A 20684-nucleotide genomic window follows, 5' to 3' on the forward strand; every position below is an offset into this window, starting at 1 on the left:
GTTCCATTATATCTTTATATTTTAGATTATCCTCAAGCTCATCCTTCCTTTAAATAGATATTTTCATATAAATTAACAAACATATCTCACTTGAAAAACTCAAACTTTATCAAGCTTTAATGATGAGGAAAAGTTGATCTAATAGTTATGACAATTTAAAAATGTATTATACACGAGTCACAATAATCAATGCCCGCTCCCGCCCATGTTCCGCAGAGTCGGGCTTTTCAGACGGGTATCCTCCGGCCTTCCTCTCTGATTCCATTGTCTCTCACTCACCTCTTCCTGCTTCAAACTCTCGTATAAAAAACACTGCTTCATGGATTTCAACGAAAAGTAATCTAAGAGGCTGAAAGAGCTGAAACAAAAGCAGAGCTGCCCTGTCTCCTGTGCTGTAGTGATAAATAGTAATGGAGAAAGGAGAGAAAAGATGGTTGGTGGACGCGTCAAAGTGGAACCCATCTCCCAATGACTTCTCTTTAGCTCTCTATGTTCTTCCTCGTGAAAGGTGCTTGCTTTATCACCAGGTTTTGTTTCAAGAAACTCTCTTTGTATTTTGAAGAAGATTGTGATGTCTTTCTTTCTTTCTTTCTTGTTTTGGTCTCTTGGAGTTGTTGTCTCTTTGTTTTTGAGTTTTTATGGAAGAAGAAAGGTTACAGAGCTTCAAAGGAGTAATCTTTTGCTTTTCTCAGTGGTCAAAAGGGTGAATTCTCTTATAAATGCTGAACCTGGGAGGAACACAAGTGGGTTGTGATTACAGATGTAGAATGGTGGGTTGGTGATCTTTTTGGTTCCGAGAAAATTTAAAGAAAGAAGGGACACATTTTAAGTTGCAAATACCAAGAAAGATGTAGAATGTGCACCCGCAATCATATAGCAGCTCATGATACGCCACCAAAATGGAGTAATGGCCAACGGATTGGGCTCTCCTCTGTATCTTATACAGAACAAATCTTACGACTCTTGGCATCTCATTGGAAACACTTAGAATTTTTCTGCAGTTGGCATCTCCTGCAACAGTGAACCATCCTGCATCCCAGTTGCAGTTTCATGTAAAAGACTGGTGGTGGATACTTGCATCACCTCACCAATATACCACTAACAAAGATGCAAAATGGCCAATTTTTTTGCAAAGCAAATGGTACGGCTTGCGCTAATGGTGGATCTATATATAAGAAAAGTTTCTGTAGAATAATTGCACTAACTGTCTTGAACAGAAACAAAATTTCTTCCCCTGTTTTTTTTTTTTCCCTTCAAACTGATTCACTCAAGTATACATAAAGAATGACCATAATTACAAGTGAGAGCTGCCTGTGACATAAATTATATTAGCAGGTTGGTCCCGGGCAAGAGCACTGTCATTTAAATTTACACTTAACTCTATTTTATAGAATCATTGAAAGGTCGTCCATAGGAATTTGAAGGGGCAAGTCATCAAGTAGAATTTCACCTGCAAAGTCGTTTTCTGGCAACCCATCAAACAAACTATTCAGATCCTGAGTGTCACTGAAATCATTGCCCTCGTGTAGTTCTATAGAGTCTAAATCTTGGAACTCGGCAATGTTTGTCGCTCTGCTTTTTTTCGATGAATCTACAGGATTTGAACCCTTGGATGTTGCCCCAACTTCTCTTTTCTTATTGCTACCTGTTTCTTTGAACTTGTTGATAATTCCATCTCCAGAAGCTGATAGCTGAGCAATCTTCTGCTTGGGTTTTGATTTTGTTTTACGGTCACCCTTGATATTGCTCTGAGAAGCACGACCAGCTCTGGTGACAGAATTTCTAGCTAATACATCCTTGTCCCTTTCTCTCTCGCTTCTCTTTCCCTTGGCTCCACCCAGCTGAGTATTACCAACAGATGATGTGGTTTTGAACAAAGCATTACCACCAACATCGTCAAGCAGTAGTTCCTTCTTCCTCCCTCTGTTCAATAATGGTCCAGTTCTGGCAAAATCATGGTCTAATGATACACCCCTGCCAAATTTATCGTTGTGAAGATCATGCCTATCAGCTCTACCAGTGAAAGAGCCTGCAAAAAAAACAGAAGGAAAAGGAAGAAAAGAAAAAGGGTAAACGCACTTAGTGCACGAAGGTGCAAGTTACTATAATGAACTCAAGATCCGACACCTTTTGAACAGGATTCCACATCATTTCAAAGCAGAAAACACCATTCACTGATCCAAGGCATGTGCGAACACTCACAAAACACTTTCCTTTCAATGAATAGCAAAAAAGGCCAAACATAATAGAACTACTAAAACTTACAATCCTAATAACACATCTTGAGAGATGGCATACCTGAAGCCCCAGGATCCTGAATACAACTTGTGGACTCCACAACAATTGCACGAGGTGCAGCGAAAATGACATCTCGAAGGGGGGGCTCACAAAAACAACTCTTGCCTGTATCTTCAAATTTTCTACATTTAGCAAGAGTCCTCCTTGTAAAAGCCAAGGCAACTTGTTTCGAAACCTTTGGAACCCCAAATTTTGAAGCATTATTTCCTCTGGTGGCCTGTCAATGTTAGTCAAGGGGATGTCAAATGGACCGCCCTTAATAGTGAGTTAAGAATCACAATTATTCGGGCAACGAGAATAATAATAACAATATGGGGTAGAAAATCAGAATGCAATGCATGCATGGAACCAGCAACAAGATTAGTGACCTATGGATTGCCAATCAAACCACTGAAGATGGGGATTAGCTTCTATCGAAAAGGAACAAACAACAAATACTTAATAAAAACCAGAAAACAACAAAAGGAAAGGTAGTTGACTAAAAAGAAAAGAAAGGACTACCATAGGTAGTAAATACAGATGTCAATTTCATCTAACCGTTGGGCATCCGGTGTCAACCTATCTAGTTGGGTCGAATTTTAATATGGTTTTGACCATATCAAACCGAAGGTGGGTAAAATCTGAATCAGTTTGGACAGGCTGGATGCGAAGGAAAATGAGGGGTTCACCAGACCCATTATCCGACCCATCACCAAACCCTACCCCATCCTGTTTTTTAACCTATTTTTTTATTTTGTGGAATTGTAATTTTATTTTTTAATACAATATTATCTTATAGTTCATGAAAGATTTTTATGGGTTTGTCCATAAACTTGAAGTTTAAACTCTATATTTTATGGATTTATAATGCATAGATGGAGATATAGTTTGTTTTTTAAGCTTAGATTTTAATTTTAAAAAAATAAAAAAGGGAATGGGTCGGGTTGGGTAGATAAAATCCCCCATCCACCTCGATCCAACTGGATTGGAAAAGAAGGTGAATGGTGGATTTAGATATTCCAATCGAGAATGGGTATAAATCCAACTCCAACTTAACTAACTGCCATCCCTAGCAGTAGTCTCATATATTATATAATTTTCCAATCACAAACTCGAACTTGTGAATTCTTCTGTATTAAGGAACAAACAAGGGAGATTTCCAATTACAAACTCAAACTCGTGAATTCTGCCCTATAAGGAATAAACAAGGGAGATAAACAACATACCAACTGCTTTCTGTGAGCCAATTCAACAAGCCTATCCATTGCAACCTGCTCAAGGGGCCTGCAAATTAACAGTATAATATTCATATTCAATAAAATGCAATGAAATGAATCCAGCAGTTGTTGTGCATTATGGGAAGTCGAAAGCCTAATGGCAGAATGGCAGAATGGCAGAAGAGATCCAAAATAATGAGTGTCTTACCATTCTTGCAACTCCCTTCCCTCCTCAACAGCTCTAGTTAAATTGTCCAAGTGTTCCTTTTTACCAACCTATACAAGTGATAAAAAATTGTACATGATAAAAATTAAATTATTACAGCATATGAAAAATATAAAAAGATGATAATGAAGGGAAAATCAGTGGAAAATGCAATTGCTTTTATATGAAAGAAATTTTTTCGAAAATATTAAGTACAAAAATTGTCAAACTAAAACTTTTGGGGATTTAATGCTTTCGCAATGCAAAAAAATTAAGAAACTTAACCTGTTGAAGTTTATTCTGGAGCTCAATAATATCTTCATTAATTGCTTCATCCTCTCCATCTGCTAGATCAGGCTGCAAGAAAGCACCCAGGGGTTTTGGTACCGTAGGAAAAAAAAATTAAATGTTCAGAGAAAAAAATCCATGCATGTACCTTTGCAAATATGCATACAGATATACACATTCCACGGAAAGAGATTCCGTCATCTTTTTATTTTTAATGAAAAGGTCTGGTATAGACTTGAACCTAAAACAAGCTCAGTAATGTCTGTGTGCATGTTGTGCGTGCATACATAAACACTTAAGGGGAAATAGAGGGTATTTAGCAAATAGATATAGAATGTATTTGGCAAAGACCCGTTAAGCCACAGAGCAGATGGCTGATATGAATATGAACATGATGTATTAACAAGCAAGCTGTTTCCTTTCTGTTTGTCATGGTGCATTTGGCTGGAGTAAGGATGCATTGGTCTCAGATGGGGGAGCATCATATACAACGACCTCTTAAATGATATTACTTCTAACATTGATTTTCTGGATGTACAAGTATCAGGACATGTTTTTTTCCTTTTCATTCTTTATGGTGTTTCTTGTATATCCAAGATACCAAGCATCTGGACCTTTTAAATACATTAATGCTTGTGAAAGAAGAAAGGAGAAAGTACCACTGTTTCTGGATATAAACCAACACTCTGCAGCTCCATCAAGAGTTTGTCCTCCAGGCCTAGTTGCTCATATTGGCAATCATATGCAGACATGCTGATGGCATTTGAATGAATGGTTGATTTCTCATCATTATTCTCAAAACTCCCAGGGAACATTCCGGTTTTTGAGTGCATAAATCCATTACCTCCTTGCACCAAATGATCAATATAGGAATTATTGTGAAAACCACCGATCCTATTAACAGTACTATTTCCATTACAAGAAAAACCATCAACGGAAGATTGCTTCTGATGTTGAAAACCCAGCATAGATTCATAATTAAAATCAATGCCATTTGTGCTCCCGGGCTCAAAATCCACTGAGAGACAATCATCACCTGGAGAACTATCTCCAGTACATTGAAAAGAAATATTTCTCCCTCCACTGTTTTCTGCAAATTTTTCTGACCCATCTTCTACAATCAGAGCAGACAACACTCTTTGGTACAGTGGAGTAGCTTTGTTTCTTGTTCTTGAGCCTCCACATACAGCACTATTGTCCTGTTTTGGATCTACCAAATCTGAAGTCCTCACCAACTTTTTTGGTGGATCCTGGTCCTGCAAGTTTCTCTCACTTTCTTCATGAATAAGTTGGGATGGAATATCTTCTTCAAGCACAAAATCACCCTGTAGAAACATGGCAGATTTAGTGCATGTGTGGGGACGTGGCAGGCCACGCATTCCCAAAATTTTAGAATTTTTTTTTCATAAAATTAATTTCTTTTTTTATGTTTTTGGATCATTTTGATGTGTTGATATCAAAGATGAATTTTGAAAAATAAAAAAAAAATTATTTAGATGCATTTTCGAGTGAAAAGCACTTTAAAAAACAACCGCTACCAAAAACACTCTTAGTACCAGATGAGTAACAGTAAACCACAGAAAGGATCAATACAGTATAATTCTTTGTATTCACTCTCTTTTTTCCCCTTCATCATTCTTTTGCATATTCTGAAAATTAATGCACACATACATTTTAACATCCCAAATAAATAAATTGCTAATAATTCACGGACAGTGACTGGCATAATTGAACAGTAAAAGAGTGCATCATAAATTGTAAAGCAAATGAACGAGTTCTTGAAAACAATGGGACTTGCACATGAAAAAAGTCAGTGTTAGCTTCATGCTGTCAAACACAAGGATTTTTATTAAAAATATCAAGCAGTTGGAATGGAGGATATTAAACAGATTTATTAAGTAAAGAACCCAGTTGTATTTTGCACCAGATTTAGTCTCTCCAAAGGAGTTGAAAATTAGATGACATGGTTGCTTGCAGTGAAGCACCTCGGGAATTTCAAAAAACTAAAATATACTACAATCTCTGGTGATGTACCGTCCTTGTTGTGCAAATGCCAGTCAAGGATGGATTTTAACAGCTATTGAAAATATTGGGTGTTTCAATTGTCATGTTATGCCCATTCGAGAAAAAACGCAAGGTCAAAAGTGGAAGCAAGCAGACAAAAACATGCTTGAAACACTTAAATTACCGAATTATTGCTGCAGTCAAACATCTCATATAATCTCTTGTGGAGATCCTCCACAGACTTCAACTGATCCCAAAAATAGATGAAGACAAAAGAAAAATGAAGGTAAGTTTTTCTGAATGATAATTATAACTCAAAGCAGAGCTAAGAGAATCTTTCCAGTAGCAACTACCTGTTGCTTCAAGTAGGATGAATCCCCAGAGCAGATGGGAGCAAAAACTGGCTCCATTTTCTTCCAAAAAGAACCAGAACAGGAAAGATCTGCAAAAGAAAAGGTCAAAAAAGAATGCACATATAAACTGGCGAGGGGGGGGGGGGGGGGGCTTGAGGTCACGTGCATACAGCTGGCATTGCAAGCAAAATTTGCAGCAGCTAAGAGTTCTTCGCGATCGTCATCTGATTCACCTAAAAATAAAAAAAAAAGAGAATATGAAAATACCAGTGATTTTAGCCAGAAATTCTGTATATGATTGCAAAGAAATGTAGCAAGAGACAGTGAACTAAAACCTAGAGAAAGTAAGGCTGCTTCTTCACTAAGCTTACAATAGACTTTTGACTATTTTGAACTTAAATATACTCTAGCTCTTGATTTGACAAACAACAAAAAACTAAATCAAGGGCTAGAGAATTTGCAAGTTCTCTTCCCTCTCTCTAAATCAACCAGATCATTCTGTTGTGTAGGATTTAAATGATAAAGGCTCACTCAAAACAGATGAACATGGAATGTGGCAAACCCAAAGCCTCAAAAGCCTATCATGTAACAAACACATGCTTAGATGGAAAACCATTGTATTTGCATTTCTCCCATTTTTGCTTTAAGCACCAGGTATTCCTCTCGATTGTCGATTCTCTTAGTTTGTTTTGCCTTAAGAATGGTTGTTAGAACCTAGTTGTCATAATATTTTCCTTAGATATTTCACTAGATCATAATGGGTGCTTCAAGTATCATAACAGAACAGAGCATTAGTGCACAGAAATGTGAATATGCTTTCCCACCAAAGTCTTCTGCAAAACATACAATGTTAACCATTGCCATCAAAGTGATCTGAATGGTACAAGCAGATGTTGCCTACCCATACTACAAGATGAGAATTGAAGGGTCAACAAACAAGAACGAAGGAGTCGAAAAGAAAATTAATTTTTACCTGAACTACCATAAAGCTAAACACATGCAAACAAAGTCATTTTTTTGTTTATTATCTAGTTGTTGCAGCTACTCTTAAGAAACTTCAAGAGTGTTTTGAGAGTGTACCTGAGAAATCTGGGGAACCGCTTATTGGTATTTGCCCAAGTCGAGTGAAGGCCTTGCGATCTGATATTTTTTTAAGAGGAGGACGACCTGTCTTGCTGAACTAGTAAACAGATTCAAATGTATCAATGCTTTAACTTAGTTAAATAAAAATAATAAATAACAATTAGTACAAAGGCATGAAAGTGTCATTTCAGGAAAAAGAAAGCCATTCACCACCTTCCGCTCTTGTCTGAAATGGGCCTCGTATTTCTTAGTGGTTTGGTCGAGGCTGGATTCTCCAACTTCTCCCTCATTGGTGAAATGTTTGTCCTAGAAGATGGACCCCGAGCAGTCCTTCCTTGTCTTCGCACACCATCACCAGTGTCTTCCCTACCGAGTGTTTTATTCTTCTTTGTAACCAATAGAGAAGGAACAGCATTCTGATTCAGCGATCTCTCCTCTACCCCACCACTACCTGTTCTCTTGTCCTTGGGCTTACCCTCACGATTTTCACCAGCACCAGATTCTTCACTTTCAGATAATCTTGATGGAGATGAAACATTTTCATGTTTCACTCTGACTTGTGTGGTTCCATTAAGCACATCCTTGGCAAGAGGAGGCCCATCAATCCCAGAAGTCACTCGAGTGGCAAAATCAGAAACATGTCCTCTTTCTGATGACATCTGCCCTTCATCATGATTAGAGACGGGAGACACTACATTCACCCTTCTGGTACGAGATATTTTTTGTGGTCTCTGACCAACCCATTTAGCCATTGGAGGAGATGATGACCCTGTAGGCATGGGACGCTTGCGATTATTAGGCCCCCCAACTGAATTGACCTTGGTTATGGCTGGTGGTTGTTCCCAACCATCAAAACCCCCAGGTGAGAGGGGAGTATTAGTAGATGTACTTGCTGCCATTAATGAGCTTGTTCGAGGTGTCCTGGAAGCCTTTCCTTTTGTCAATGGACTTGGACTCACTGTGTGATTATTGTCCTCTGTGATATTTACCCTGAATACAGATACATCAAACACAAAAAGTGAACACTGAGATTTTATACTCCAACACTGAACAAATTAAAAAGATTTGCATCACCATTACATCATAGCCTAGTATAAGCAAGTTCTTATGCACCAAACAGCAGCATGGTAGAGCTTAAAAAGTGAATAGATCAGTCAATCAATACATACTTATTGTTTGCTTTCACTACAAGTCGCTCCTTATTCATGCCAGCAGCATAATCCCTTGTCAAAGAAACTTTTTCCGATTCCTTGGGAATGGCACGGGTATTTGAATTAGCAGATGATGAAATTCCATCTACCTTGTTCATGCCACTACTCCCATTAAAAGATCCTGACCTGCAAGTGGACTTTCAAGATCACACCAAATATTTGTTGATACATGCAAACAAAACAGCAAGAGTGGCCCCTCATGATTTCACAAAGAGTAAATAGAATCAATACAGTGCAAGGAATAATACAGTCAAAGAAGAATTAGCTTTAAATCATGCAAGTCCCAAGCTCTCACCATGTTTGCAATTCCATTGGAAAAGAACATAAACTTCATTGTAAGTGGGGGATGAAAGAATGATCCCACTATGTACACAATATGGCCATTGAGGATATCCATAAAACATAATTACACCTTCAGTCTTTTAGCTTGCATGGCTACAATTTTCAGTTTTCAGCTTAAGTGGCTCGGTTCTATCTTAAAAGAGTATCTCACTATCATCTTGGACAATGTCATTTACCTAGGAATATGGAAAGGCCATTATTGGAAATTAATCACAAAACGTGGAAGTCATATTGATAGTACCATGTGGAACTAACTTATTGGAATAGTTAAGTTGGGAAGATAAAGCATTCTAGTCTACTAAAAATGGCATGTTGTTAATGAGAAATTACCTGAAGCCTTGGGCATCATAAGACTGCAGACTGTGTTCATTATTAAACTTATGATTCATCATTCGTTTAACTTCCCCGTCACTGTCTATTGTCCTGGTAAAAACAGTGCCAACAGAACGTTTCTTTTTCATCTTTTTGTCCCACCCTTCTCCTCCAGCAGGTAGCCTACGGACCTTTTCTTCAGTAAGATTAGAAACTTCACCATCCCTGTGTATATCTCTGTCTTTTCCTGTCACCAAAGGCTGCCTCAGAACTGTATTGCTTCGGCCATCAACCTAGAGATTTCAGAGAGGAATGAGGAAAACAGATATACTGAGTTTATACAGTTGAAATGGTAATGGCGGTACCTTTGCTAAACAACAAGCATTTACATAAGAAAAAAAACAATAGCAGTCAAGGAAGCATCGTGGAACTTTTATGTCTCAATAAAAATTCAATACACCCATTGAATCTTGTAGAAACGTATGGAAAGTTGAAGCAAACATTAAAGCTAGCTACCAAGTTAATCTTGAGAGGAAATGGGGAGCTCCATAACAATTCAGCAATCTACTTATCATGAATTTTCAACTAGGGGCAAATGTATATTTTTGAAGGCCACACAATGCATGTACAGCAGAAATAGAATTTCCATGACAGTAGAAGCTTCATGAGAAAAAAGGTCAAATAACTATAGTCCAAACTTGATTCAGAACAAGACTGTTGTTTGGTTTTAAAAAACCCCCAGTAAATGAATATGTGACTGCCTCAATTTTCTTGTATACCAATAACACAGCACTTTATAGATTTGAAAGAACTCAAGGAATACAGTACATAGGAATATATCTTATGCATGAATAGACACATGCACACTCCTTATAAACATATTGATACAAGCACTTTTGCATTATATACAGAATAAAGTAACAGTCACGAGAAAGTAACTGCAACGTGAAAGATGCAATGATTTTTGGAAAAAACATAAAGAGTGAATCTAAAGGAGGTATTTGTGTACAAACCCGTGATTCTGCTACAGAAGAGCGAACACGCTTATTCAAAACAATGGTCTTAGTCCTGTCCTCTAATCTTTGAGTCCCAAGGTCTGAAGGGTTTCGATGAATCTGCGTTCCCATCTTCAAAAAATTTGAACCACCAGATCTTTCATTCATTAGCATCTCACTTCGTTGTTGATTCTTTGAATTTAAATCTTCTGGGAATTTTTGAAGTCTTAGCAAGTTTTCATTCCACATTTTTGCTCTATTCCTGAAAAAAAATTGTTTCATCTTCAGCAAAGAAAAATGCTTGAATAACAAGTCATTACATCCTATATTCAATAAAAGAAAGGACAGGAAAAAACTTTCTTCCAAAATATCCAGAGCTAGCAAAAAATCAGAAAAGATTAACCTTCCATCACATGGAAACAACTTTACATACATGACAGATATTCCACTGTGGAATTGTTTTTCAAAGAAAAGTTTATAGAAGACTAACGATGAGAAATTCATCCACCAACAGTTATAGTGACAGTTAATTTACCTAGACTTCCGATAGTCATCTAATACACCTGCTCTGATCCGCTTCAGTTCCTCTACATCTACTGCAGGGGGTGGCTTTGAATGAGCAGCTCCAAAAGAATTATCTTCTGTAGCACTCCCAAGAGATATCCCAAAAGCCCTCTTTAACTCGCCTGTTCGAGTATATTTTGGGTCCCCCATAGTAACCGGATCCAATGACAGATGTTGAGTAAGTGGGCCCATGCTCCTTGCTGGTGAAGCAGAAGCCCTGGGTGTACTTGCCCCAGAACTGAACATTCTGCTCTCACTGCTCTCCCGGAAGCTTCCAGACCTATCAAAACTGGCATTAGGATAACTCCCCCTCTGCCCATTAGAAAAGCTACCTGTAAAACCTAATTCCTCTGGACTAGCAGAACTCAAATCGTACCTCACATTTCCAGCCATCTTCTCAAACCCCAACAAACCAACACGTATCTATAAAGTACCTCTTCCTCAACTTTATGTCTTGCTAAGTCCAGCAACTATCTCTAAAGCTGGTATTCAACAACAACAAGCATTCGAGGACATCTCAACAAATTCATAAATAACCACCAAAATTATGACCCAGCTGTCATACCTACAATACCCATGAACTTCGACCATTAGTCAAAGCCCTCGTCAAAACTTTCTTCGCTCAATAGCACAGTAAACTTTATTTTCAAAGAAAACACAAAAAAAAGCCGCCAGTGGCTTATTTTGTAATCACAAAAAAAATTACAAAAAAAAGGACCCCGTTTCAACTAAAACAAAAGCTAAACATGCTCGGTGTAGCAAAATTCTTCACTATTTTTCCACTAATACACTACACCCCAATAAGAAAAAGGAACTAACTTTCAAAATTTTAAACTTAACAGTAAAGTCAATGCCACAAAAACACAGTATCCTACTGTAATTAAGTACACTATTAGCTCAAAAATCAATGACACCATAATTAAGTCTCCAATCACCATCTAAACACAAAAAAACAACGTAATTCTATCAAATTAAAACCAAATTCAAGATTTCAACTAATAATATCAAATTAATGAAAGTCACATTCATTCAATCACTAATAAGTAAGAAACAAACTATTCCAATCACAAAAACCCTAATTCGAGCAAAACAAGATTAGGGTTCTTGAAAAAAAAGACTGATTAAAAAACACAAAATCCAAACGCGAATTATGCAATAACCACGAGAATTGAACATAACGGAGGTAATAAAGAAGCGAAACCGAATCGAAACGTACCGCCATTGAAGGATAATTGGATTACGTGAGAGATCGAAGATGGTAGAGAGATAAGGAAAAGGAGGGATTTTTTTCGGAGAGAGAAATTGTGAGGGTCCCGCAGAAAAGTATAGGGATTGGCGTGGTTAATTTGGGGATTATATATAAAGGAAAACAGTTCCGCTTGAATCAGGACCGTTAATCAGGTGGGTTTTTTTATTGGTGGGTCCTGCTAGTGTGTAGGGGGGGAGATAAAGGGAAGGGAAAGAGTTTTGGTGTCCATGATGGAAAGAGGAATTAGAATATACTAATTTTATTCACTTGAGACATGGGAAATGATTGAATCTAAATTTTTGTGGTTCTGTGGGTGGGGATTTTATGATGGGATGGGAAAGGAATAAAAGGGAAAGGGTAGTTGGAGTTTTACTTGGAAATTGACTTGGTTTGACTTTGGAGTTTTTTTTGTTTTTGGAAAGGGTATTTTTCTGTTGTGGACACTTCGCCTGGACCAATCAGGTGGTTGTTTGGAACTTGAGAGGAAGAAAATGTGAGGAAATTTTATGAGTCTTGGAAAATTAGTGTGAAATAATTGAAGATAACTTATCTATTTTTATTAGGCTTTGTGTATGTTATATATTATTTATCCTGGTATTATTCAATACGATCTTTATACTATTAAACACTGTATAATATAAAGAGTTGGCTTGAGATCATGTCAAGCGTAAAAATAAAATCAAATCAAATATAATTTGACTTATTTTATTAGGATTTGATTTAACTTTTTAAAAATTAAAATAAAATTATTTTAATTAGAAAACATGATAAAACTAGGTTGACTTGTTTAATTTATGACTTAGACCTTTTTGTGTTGAGTTGATTTTGAGTTACAGTTTAATAATAATAATAATTTGTATTTGAAATTAATATAATTATAAAATATTTCTTTTCAGGATGTTTGGTTTTTTAGAAGCCAATTCGAGATGATAGTTTGAAAAATAAATAAACCTACTGCATGCGGGTTGTTTTTTAATAATTAATGAAGGAGTTGTTGGAAACAAGGTCTTTGTGTTTTTATTTATTTATTAATATGATTAATTTCGTGTCTGCTTTGATACCTTGTCTCCTGCTCTATATCTCTTGGATTTTTGGTTCCATTCATGACGCCAAGTCAACATCATGAGAAAAAAAAAAAAATATTTTTTATTATTATTAACATGGATGTTCAGGTTAGTTTACACATATCTCAATTAATTTCACAGATTCTAAAATTAACAACCATATAGATCTCTAGTAATTATCATATTAACAATCATAAAGTTTAAATTTAAAATCAATAATAATAACTTTATTTCTTGAATGGAACAAACTAGTGAATCACCATTACAAAATGGGATAGGATGGGTGCACCGCTTGATGCATCGAAATTTAATATAAAAAAGATATCTTTTGTTATAAAATTGATTGTTTTTACAGTAAACTTCTGTTGACATTTTCTTTAGGAAAAGGGGGCTTGTCATTTTGAGAAAGTGTTATCCTGGTTGTAGTTACCTTCTTCCTCTTCTACTAGTTTTTTTTTATGTTTTGAAAATATTTTAAAATTTTTATTTATTTAAAATTAATTTTTTTAGTATTTTTATATCGTTTTAATATATAAATATCAAAATTTATTTTTAAAAAATAAAATAAAAATATTTTAATATATTTATAAATAAAAATTACTTTATAAAATAACTACTATCACACCCATAATATTTTTTTTCAATGAAACAAATCACCACAAAACTCAAATCTTTGTTGCCTTGGCGGGGTGACCGTGGAACATAAGGAATGTCAAGCAAGCACGAGACAATTGATTAAAAACTATCACGAAGTCTCGGTTAATAAAAAATTAATCTCTAATCTTTTTATAAAAACTTTAATCCAGGTTTTGAATTTATTCTTTGACAGACAATATAATCAAGTATGGTCCCGTGACCACGTACGAGTATGACACGTGTATTTCAAGATTCTTATTATTTTTTAAAACAAATACCTTATTGAATATCAATTGAAAATTAATTTTGTTTTTTAAAATACACGTCATTTTTTTTAATCGAAGACATGCAGGAAAAATTAAGTACTTTATCATTCTTTATGGTATTTTTGCTTGTAATTATCTCCACTAGCGTCGTGTCAGACTACTAGGGATGAATAGATAAATAAAAAGTTTTGCTGTCCGTCTCATGAATCCACTAGTTAGCGATCAGGATCAATCATGATCAACTTAACGTCAATGGTCTCTCAGCCGACACACACTCGGAAGATTTCACAAGAGAAATTTTATAGTGTTTAAATTATAAATAATAATATGATTTCGTTTTATTTATTAATATACCATGTCATTAAAAAATACAATATAAAAGCAAAAAAAAAACCCTCTTTTTCAATCTTGCAGGGATAAACCTCTAAAAAATTACAGCTCACCCTCCTGCCTACAGAATCATAACCACAGTTATCCTTTGTTGTTTTTGTATTTAAAAAATATTTTTATTTTTTTCAATAATTTAAAAGGACTGATATCTAAAATATTATTAAAAAAATGAAACAATATTATTAAAACAATCACCATTTTCACTTTCTATGCTGTTTACAACTTTTAGTATCCAAAGATTTTCGCTCTCAGTTTCTCATTCCTGAAAGCGAATAAATACTACCAATGGATTTTTATATTTTCTCTTAAAATTTCCAGCAGTCTTGGGGAGGGAGGAGGGTGGTGCTGTGTGAGCTGTGATTTTGTTTGGGTGTTTCTCTCTTGTTTTTTGTGTTCAGCGGAATAAGGGGGGAGATGATACGTGGCATCAATTGATGGGACAAAATTGTATCAAATGGAAAGCTGCCATTTATCACCAGAACAAGGGACAAAATGTCTTAATATCAAGAGTCCACACTACATCATTTTGGCAAGATAAAACAATTTCTTTTGTAAACTTCATTTTCGCCCCCTGTATATTAACAAACACTCCTCTTCCACACTTGTATTTTAAAATTTACAACATCACCCCTGTCATTGAAAATTTCCCAAGTTCCTGTATCACAACTTTTTTTTTAGTTAGGTTACATTGCTATTATTTTCTTAAGTTCATTCAAAGTAATTTTATTGAAAAAATTATCTATGGCTACTTATAATTTGGTCAAAATTGCATTTACTTGTTAATTTTAAAAAATTATAGTTTACATATCTGATGAATATAAAATAATTGGTATGTTAATTGATACGGGTGTATCAAAGTTCATGTTGCAAAATATATTTTTCTAAAAATCAACAGACAAATATAATTTTGACTAATCTAAATATTATTCTCTTGTTTTTAACTTTTAACTCATAATAAATTCATAAATAAGTTTAGTTAGGAATAACTTAAAAACTATAAAATGAGTTGAAATATTAATTTTATTAAAAGTAAAAGGCATTCATTTTTAACTTGTATCACATCTCTTCCACAAATAAGTTATTTAAATTATTTTTACCAAATAAAATTCTAATTTAAAGTTATTTAAACTTTTCTTTTCTAATTTATCCATGAAAAACAAATTTTAAATTTAAATTCAAGATCATGACTCATTTTTCACAAGTCATGTCAAACAAAACTTTCATTTATGTTTTGGAATTTTGTTATCAAATATCATAGCATAAAGAGTCTACATACAAAGCCCGGCTGACTCATTAACGTACAATCCTACCTGGCGTCATCACCCCCTCGTAGCCCGTAGGCCCCACCAAAATGACGCCACCCACAGTCATGCAAATTAACCTACACTACCCCCTCACCATCTTCAACAGACGACTTAAAAAAAGGCGCTCTCTCTCAAAAAACTTCCATGGCCCTCTCTAACAGTATTCTCTGCTCTTCTTCTTCTTCACTCTCTCAAATTCACTACGGATATAGGGATTTCAATAACTCTCCTCAAGTCTTTTCTCCGCCTGAACGGTCCTCTCTCGCTTTCTCTCCGATTCGTAACAGGTTTTCCGAGCTCGGAAATGGAATGATCGGTCTCTCCAAGAAAAAGTAAGCTAAAGTCTTCTTTTCTTCTCTTTTCGGATATGCTGACACTCTTTCCGAGTATCCGTTACTTGCCTAGCTTGATTTATTGATTGTCAGTTCTTGCTCTGCTTATACTCGTTACTATTTTATTTTATTATATCAAGATTTTCGCTGTCTGCTTGGTTGCTGAGAAATGTCGAGATTTGTTTTTCCAAAAAAATATGTAGTTACTATTTTTTTTAATTGTTTATATAAATTAAAAATTAAAAATAAGTGATACTGGATATTTTTATCGGCTCTGTTGCTTCTTCTTCTTCTTCTTCTTTTAATAGCGTGGTATTTTGTAAAAAAAATATGAAAATAAAATAATCTTATAAGTTTTTTTTTTATGTTATGACTCTCGTTGCTTATCGATGATTGACTGGTGTGCAGGAACAATGAACATGCTTCCGCCAATGATCTGAATGCATCAGCAAGTTCAACCTCATTGGTCAGTTACTTTTTTCCTCCTGCCATTTCGTTGCTTACACCATAAACATTTTTATGTAGCGTGCCATCAAATTTAGTGTCGTCGATTTTATTGTCGATGGCTCCGAGATGTTTCTGACTGGAAAATCAGTGATGCTGTCCTGTCCTGTACGGTTAGTTTACAGTTTTTCCGTTTTAAAAAAGTTCAAAACGACCTAGACCGGGTTTTGCAATGACCCAGGTCAAACCATCTAAACAGCGACCTGAGTCTTCGGCTGGATTGACGCTCGAGTTCGGTCTTATAACTATGGTTTTTCCTGCATGGGGCTCATAAAAGAAGTGTTCGATGAAGGCATTTTTATATGGTTTTGTAGGTCGAGTCATTACTCATTTTGGGGGTTAATTTTTAAATTCTGATCTTTATTTGACGAGTCATGGGGTAATTTAAGAGCATGGTCTAATAGTTTTTTCCGCAGTTCATCACAACCAGGAGTTTTTGTTTTGTATTTTTTACTTTAAGTGTATGTGCCAATTGTCATTTAGCTTATGAGCCCGTGGGTACCGAGGTTCCACAAGCGGCACTTCCTAGTGTTTCAGTGATTTTAACTGTCCTGGATTTATTTCAACTCGGACCCGTTGTCACTTGGACTCTGCTGTCCAACTGATACGGTCATGATACAGTTACTGTAGATTGTAGAAAGAGTTTAATATCAGATTTTTCATGCCTGCACCGCTGCACGGGTGTGTGTTTGTGAACGAAACATTTGACATTGAGAAATTGACGTAGACATGTTAATTATTGGTAGGAGAAATGTGTGCACTCAATGGCTTTACAATTTTCTGCGAAATTTACAAGTTAACAGTAATTGCAGAAACCTGAACAGGATGCTGATGGTGTTCCCATTCCAGTCGTTCTGATAGATCAAGATTCAGATTCTGAATCAACAATCGTACAACTTAGCTTTGGAGATCGTCTTGGAGCTCTTATTGATACTGTGAGTAGTTTTTCAACTGACCCATTCCTCTCTGTTCTTGAAAGTTTTTAGTCTTGTCGCCCGCATGCATGAAAATGAAAGTGCAGGCTATACAAAAGATGGCCAGCCCTCCCTTAACTCCAAATCCACCACCCATCACATGGTTGGCCTTTTGATTATCTCTAATTCAACGAAGGGCCAGCTTTCCTATTCTTATACATGAAATGGGGTTTGTCGCTTTGAAGTGTGAAAATCTTGGAAGGGGAGGTGGCCAGAAGCAGCATCTTTGCTCAATATGCCAATGGAGATTTGGTTCTGAAGCGGAGTTATTTTCATAGATATTGAAACCAGAGTTAGTATATATCAGAATTCATCAAGGAGATGTGCTGTGATTGCCCCAATGGTGGAATATATATCAAGGCAAAGCCATTGCGTATTGTTAGTCTCGTGTATTTAGGGCCGTTAGAGGGGTGGTCTGCATGTGGTATGAAGCCCCCAAAATGCCTGCATATGATGGCTATTTTCATGAAGTAAACCTATGCATCTGCCTTCATCTGGTATCTGATGTGCTTCTCTAGTCCAGCATTAATTGGAAGTGGTCTTGATTGTGGGTCAAAATTCTTATCGTGAAGATTTTGGAGCTGAACAACTTTCCCTTTAAATATGATCATAGCATAATCATTACATGCTCAGAAATATTTGTAGTTTTTGTAACTTGGTTTATTTTTATTGGAGGACAGATGAATGCCCTGAAAGATTTGGGGTTGGATGTGGCAAAGGGAACTGTTCTCACTGAAGGACCAGTCAAACAAACTAAGTTTTTCATTACACGATTGTAAGTTTGTATTAACATATTTCTTGCCCTTTTACGTGATCAGAGATTACCCTGTGGTCATGTTTTACTGGAAGTCTTGGCATTTAGGGATCGATATTGGTTGTTTCAGAGACTCTGGTCGCAAGGTTGAAGATCCCGATATGCTAGAGAGAATTCGACTTACCATCATCAACAATCTTTTGAAGTACCATCCAGTATGTGTACTGAATTCATACGCTGGTCTATCACTTCTTCTTCTTCTTCTTCATCTTCTTCCTTTATTTTTAATTTTTAATTTTTATTTTTGCCTGTTGCCGGTAGATATTAGAGAAATTTCTGTTCTATTTTCTTAACGTTTCTCATGGCGATGAATTACTTTTTGGTTTCCTTTCTTGTTAGGAATCTAGTGAGAGACTTGCTATGGGTGAGGCTTTTGGAATAAAAGCTCCAGAGAAAAAGGTGCTTCTATATCTCTGTCTGTGTCTGTGCATGTGCGTTTATGCCCCTGTGTGCAATTATATATGAGAGCTCCCGGGGAGCAGGTGACATCATGAAAGCTTCTTTTAGCTCACTGAACTTCTCATCGTGTTGATTTGGTTCAATTTATCCTCATCTGATCGTCTATACTTTGGATATTTGCTTTATGGAGACCTGTCTGCCTGTGCCTAATCCCTTAACTTGTACTCCGACAACTGATGACTGGTGTGGTGCATATATATTCTAAAAATTGTCATATTTTTTCATGGAGAGCCAATTGAAGCGCAAAGCTTCTGGTTTGTGCATCTGTTGTTGCTTTGATGTTTATAACTTGTCTGCATTTTGAGTATCTGTTTGGTGTGCCTTGAATTATTTCCTGGCACAGATTGCTGTTCAACTATTGGACTGGAGAGTCTTCATCCTTTCTGATTTCAGTCAGCATATGCTATTATGTTTTGTACAGATGCTTCTCTTATTTTAGTTGATTGATATGGTGTCGATGCTTCTGTCAGGTTTGGTTATTGCATTAATTGAAGTATATATTCTATTGGATCTCCACCATTAGCATCTAAATCGTTTTTATTTTTTTGACAAATAGCTGCTCCTAGAACAGTAGACGTCTTGCATGTGCTATTGTAGACTATAAAATTTGAATTTATGTTTGTAATTTCTTTTATGGCAGCTTGATGTTGATATTACAACTCATGTTCATGTCAAAGAAGATGGGCCTAAGAGGAGGTTTGCTGCTGTTCAGAAATGATTAGTATTATAATTCACAAGTTATACGTGCTTCTTCTTTTAATTTTCTTCTTTAATAACCTACCATTTGTGGACATATAAAATCAAGGGTTTTTTTTTATCAGCTTGCTTTGCGTCGAGACAGCAGATCGACCCGGATTGCTTGTAGAAATCATCAAAATCATTGCTGATGTTAATATTGATGTTGAATCCGCAGAGATCGATACAGAGGTCTCTCTCTCTCTCCCCAACGTGATAACCCACATTCCATCAAGTGCATATTAGTTTCGCTTTCTCTTCTATATTACTTATCCTTGTCATCTCACAGGGATTAGTTGCCAAAGACAAATTCCATGTCAGCTACGGAGGGGCAGCATTGAACAGTTCCTTGTCACAGGTAATTAGTCGAATGCCAACTATGGTTCTTTGATCAATTATAAACAATGTTCATGGGCTATATATGGACTCCCAGTTCCCCTTGCTAGCTTTCCTACAATGGGAAAGTGAATCCTATGTGCTGCATCTTATACAGGAACATGCTGTATCTTTACAGAATTAGATTACTTTAAGATACCAAGCATAGTTTACTTTCTATTCTATGCGCCGTCGACCACTTTATGTCTTTTTCTTCTTCTTTTTGTTGAATCTGCAGGTGCTGGTGAACTGTTTGCGTTACTACCTTCGGAGGCCGGAAACAGATACTGAAAGCTATTAGTCTTAAGGGTACGTAAACATTCTTGATTGTAAGCACAATGTAACTTTTCTTGTACCACATTGTCTTTGAGCTCAAATCACCCGTGAATTGCACGTTTCCAAATATTAGGTGATCATATTCCAGGACGTTTGAACTTTGAAAAAGATGCTTGTAACCCTGCTGCTGCTGATCCCGAGAAAAAGGGATGAAGCCATTTACAAAGGAAAAACATGGAATGTTGAAGCCAATAATCCCGACCTCGTTCTGCTCCCCTTATATGTTCTTAAGCCAGTAGATGTGGTTTTACCTTGATCAAACTTTGACATGCGTACTTGCCTTGTGTGGTTTGATATGGGGCGTTCTGTGCCGATGCAGATGCACGCAAATGATAATTTTGTCTCCCACGGAACTAGATGCGTATAGGTAAATATCTGTTTGAGAAGCTTTGACA

General features: G+C 36.2%; 2 protein-coding genes and 1 long non-coding RNA gene across 9 annotated transcripts; 2 read left to right on the plus strand and 1 right to left on the minus strand.

Moving 5' to 3' along the window:
• The first annotated feature begins 27 nt into the window (after window positions 1-27).
• Window positions 28-768, plus strand: LOC112328374 (uncharacterized). The gene is made up of 2 exons (XR_002983198.2): window positions 28-527; window positions 693-768. It is a non-coding gene; the product is annotated as an uncharacterized LOC112328374 (long non-coding RNA).
• A 380-nt stretch (window positions 769-1148) lies between these two features.
• On the minus strand, window positions 1149-12250 carry LOC7490896 (uncharacterized). 5 transcript variants are annotated; one of them, XM_024606484.2, is made up of 17 exons: window positions 12068-12248; window positions 11228-11416; window positions 10823-11131; window positions 10306-10549; window positions 9311-9585; window positions 8597-8764; window positions 7641-8417; window positions 7425-7519; window positions 6515-6577; window positions 6345-6433; window positions 6176-6238; window positions 4647-5312; window positions 3985-4056; window positions 3703-3770; window positions 3504-3561; window positions 2299-2515; window positions 1149-2029 (listed from the first exon to the last, which is right to left on the minus strand). In XM_024606484.2, exons 2-17 carry the CDS (start codon window positions 11242-11244, stop codon window positions 1386-1388), a joined length of 3825 nt encoding a protein of 1274 aa, XP_024462252.2. In that variant the 5' UTR covers window positions 11245-11416; window positions 12068-12248; the 3' UTR covers window positions 1149-1385. The 5 variants fall into 5 exon arrangements, with proteins under 5 accessions (XP_024462252.2, XP_024462250.2, XP_002311946.3 ...); XM_024606482.2 differs by having other exon boundaries at window positions 10823-11416; window positions 12068-12249; XM_002311910.4 differs by lacking the exon at window positions 11228-11416 and having other exon boundaries at window positions 12068-12247.
• Window positions 12251-15858: 3608 nt separating this feature from the next.
• LOC7490897 (ACT domain-containing protein ACR12) lies at window positions 15859-20642 on the plus strand. Of its 3 annotated transcripts, XM_024606978.2 has the most exons (11): window positions 15859-16092; window positions 16501-16558; window positions 17409-17531; window positions 18251-18345; window positions 18455-18539; window positions 18724-18783; window positions 19484-19539; window positions 19665-19770; window positions 19868-19936; window positions 20192-20262; window positions 20363-20642. In XM_024606978.2, exons 1-10 carry the CDS (start codon window positions 15905-15907, stop codon window positions 20252-20254), a joined length of 903 nt encoding a protein of 300 aa, XP_024462746.1. In that variant the 5' UTR covers window positions 15859-15904; the 3' UTR covers window positions 20255-20262; window positions 20363-20642. The 3 variants fall into 3 exon arrangements, with proteins under 3 accessions (XP_024462746.1, XP_024462745.1, XP_024462747.1); XM_024606977.2 differs by having other exon boundaries at window positions 20192-20642; XM_024606979.2 differs by having other exon boundaries at window positions 17421-17531; window positions 20192-20642.
• The last annotated feature ends 42 nt before the right edge of the window (window positions 20643-20684 follow it).

Source organism: Populus trichocarpa, chromosome 8, assembly GCF_000002775.5.
Source record: "Populus trichocarpa isolate Nisqually-1 chromosome 8, P.trichocarpa_v4.1, whole genome shotgun sequence".
Taxonomy (NCBI): Eukaryota; Viridiplantae; Streptophyta; class Magnoliopsida; order Malpighiales; family Salicaceae; genus Populus; species Populus trichocarpa.

Excerpts from the sequence above, each read along its gene's own strand:
- LOC7490896 (XM_024606482.2), bottom strand. The coding sequence starts at position 11,244 with ATGGCTGGAAATGTGAGGTACGATTTGAGTTCTGCTAGTCCAGAGGAA. Across the intron at positions 6,578-7,424 it reads CGGTTCCCCAGATTTCTCAG|GTGAATCAGATGACGATCGC; the intron begins GTACACTCTCAA and ends TTTTATTTTTAG. Across the intron at positions 2,516-3,503 it reads TGGCTCACAGAAAGCAGTTG|GCCACCAGAGGAAATAATGC; the intron begins GTATGTTGTTTA and ends TAACATTGACAG.
- LOC7490897 (XM_024606977.2), top strand. The coding sequence starts at position 15,905 with ATGGCCCTCTCTAACAGTATTCTCTGCTCTTCTTCTTCTTCACTCTCT. Across the intron at positions 16,559-17,408 it reads CAGCAAGTTCAACCTCATTG|AAACCTGAACAGGATGCTGA; the intron begins GTCAGTTACTTT and ends CAGTAATTGCAG. Across the intron at positions 17,532-18,250 it reads TTGGAGCTCTTATTGATACT|ATGAATGCCCTGAAAGATTT; the intron begins GTGAGTAGTTTT and ends ATTGGAGGACAG.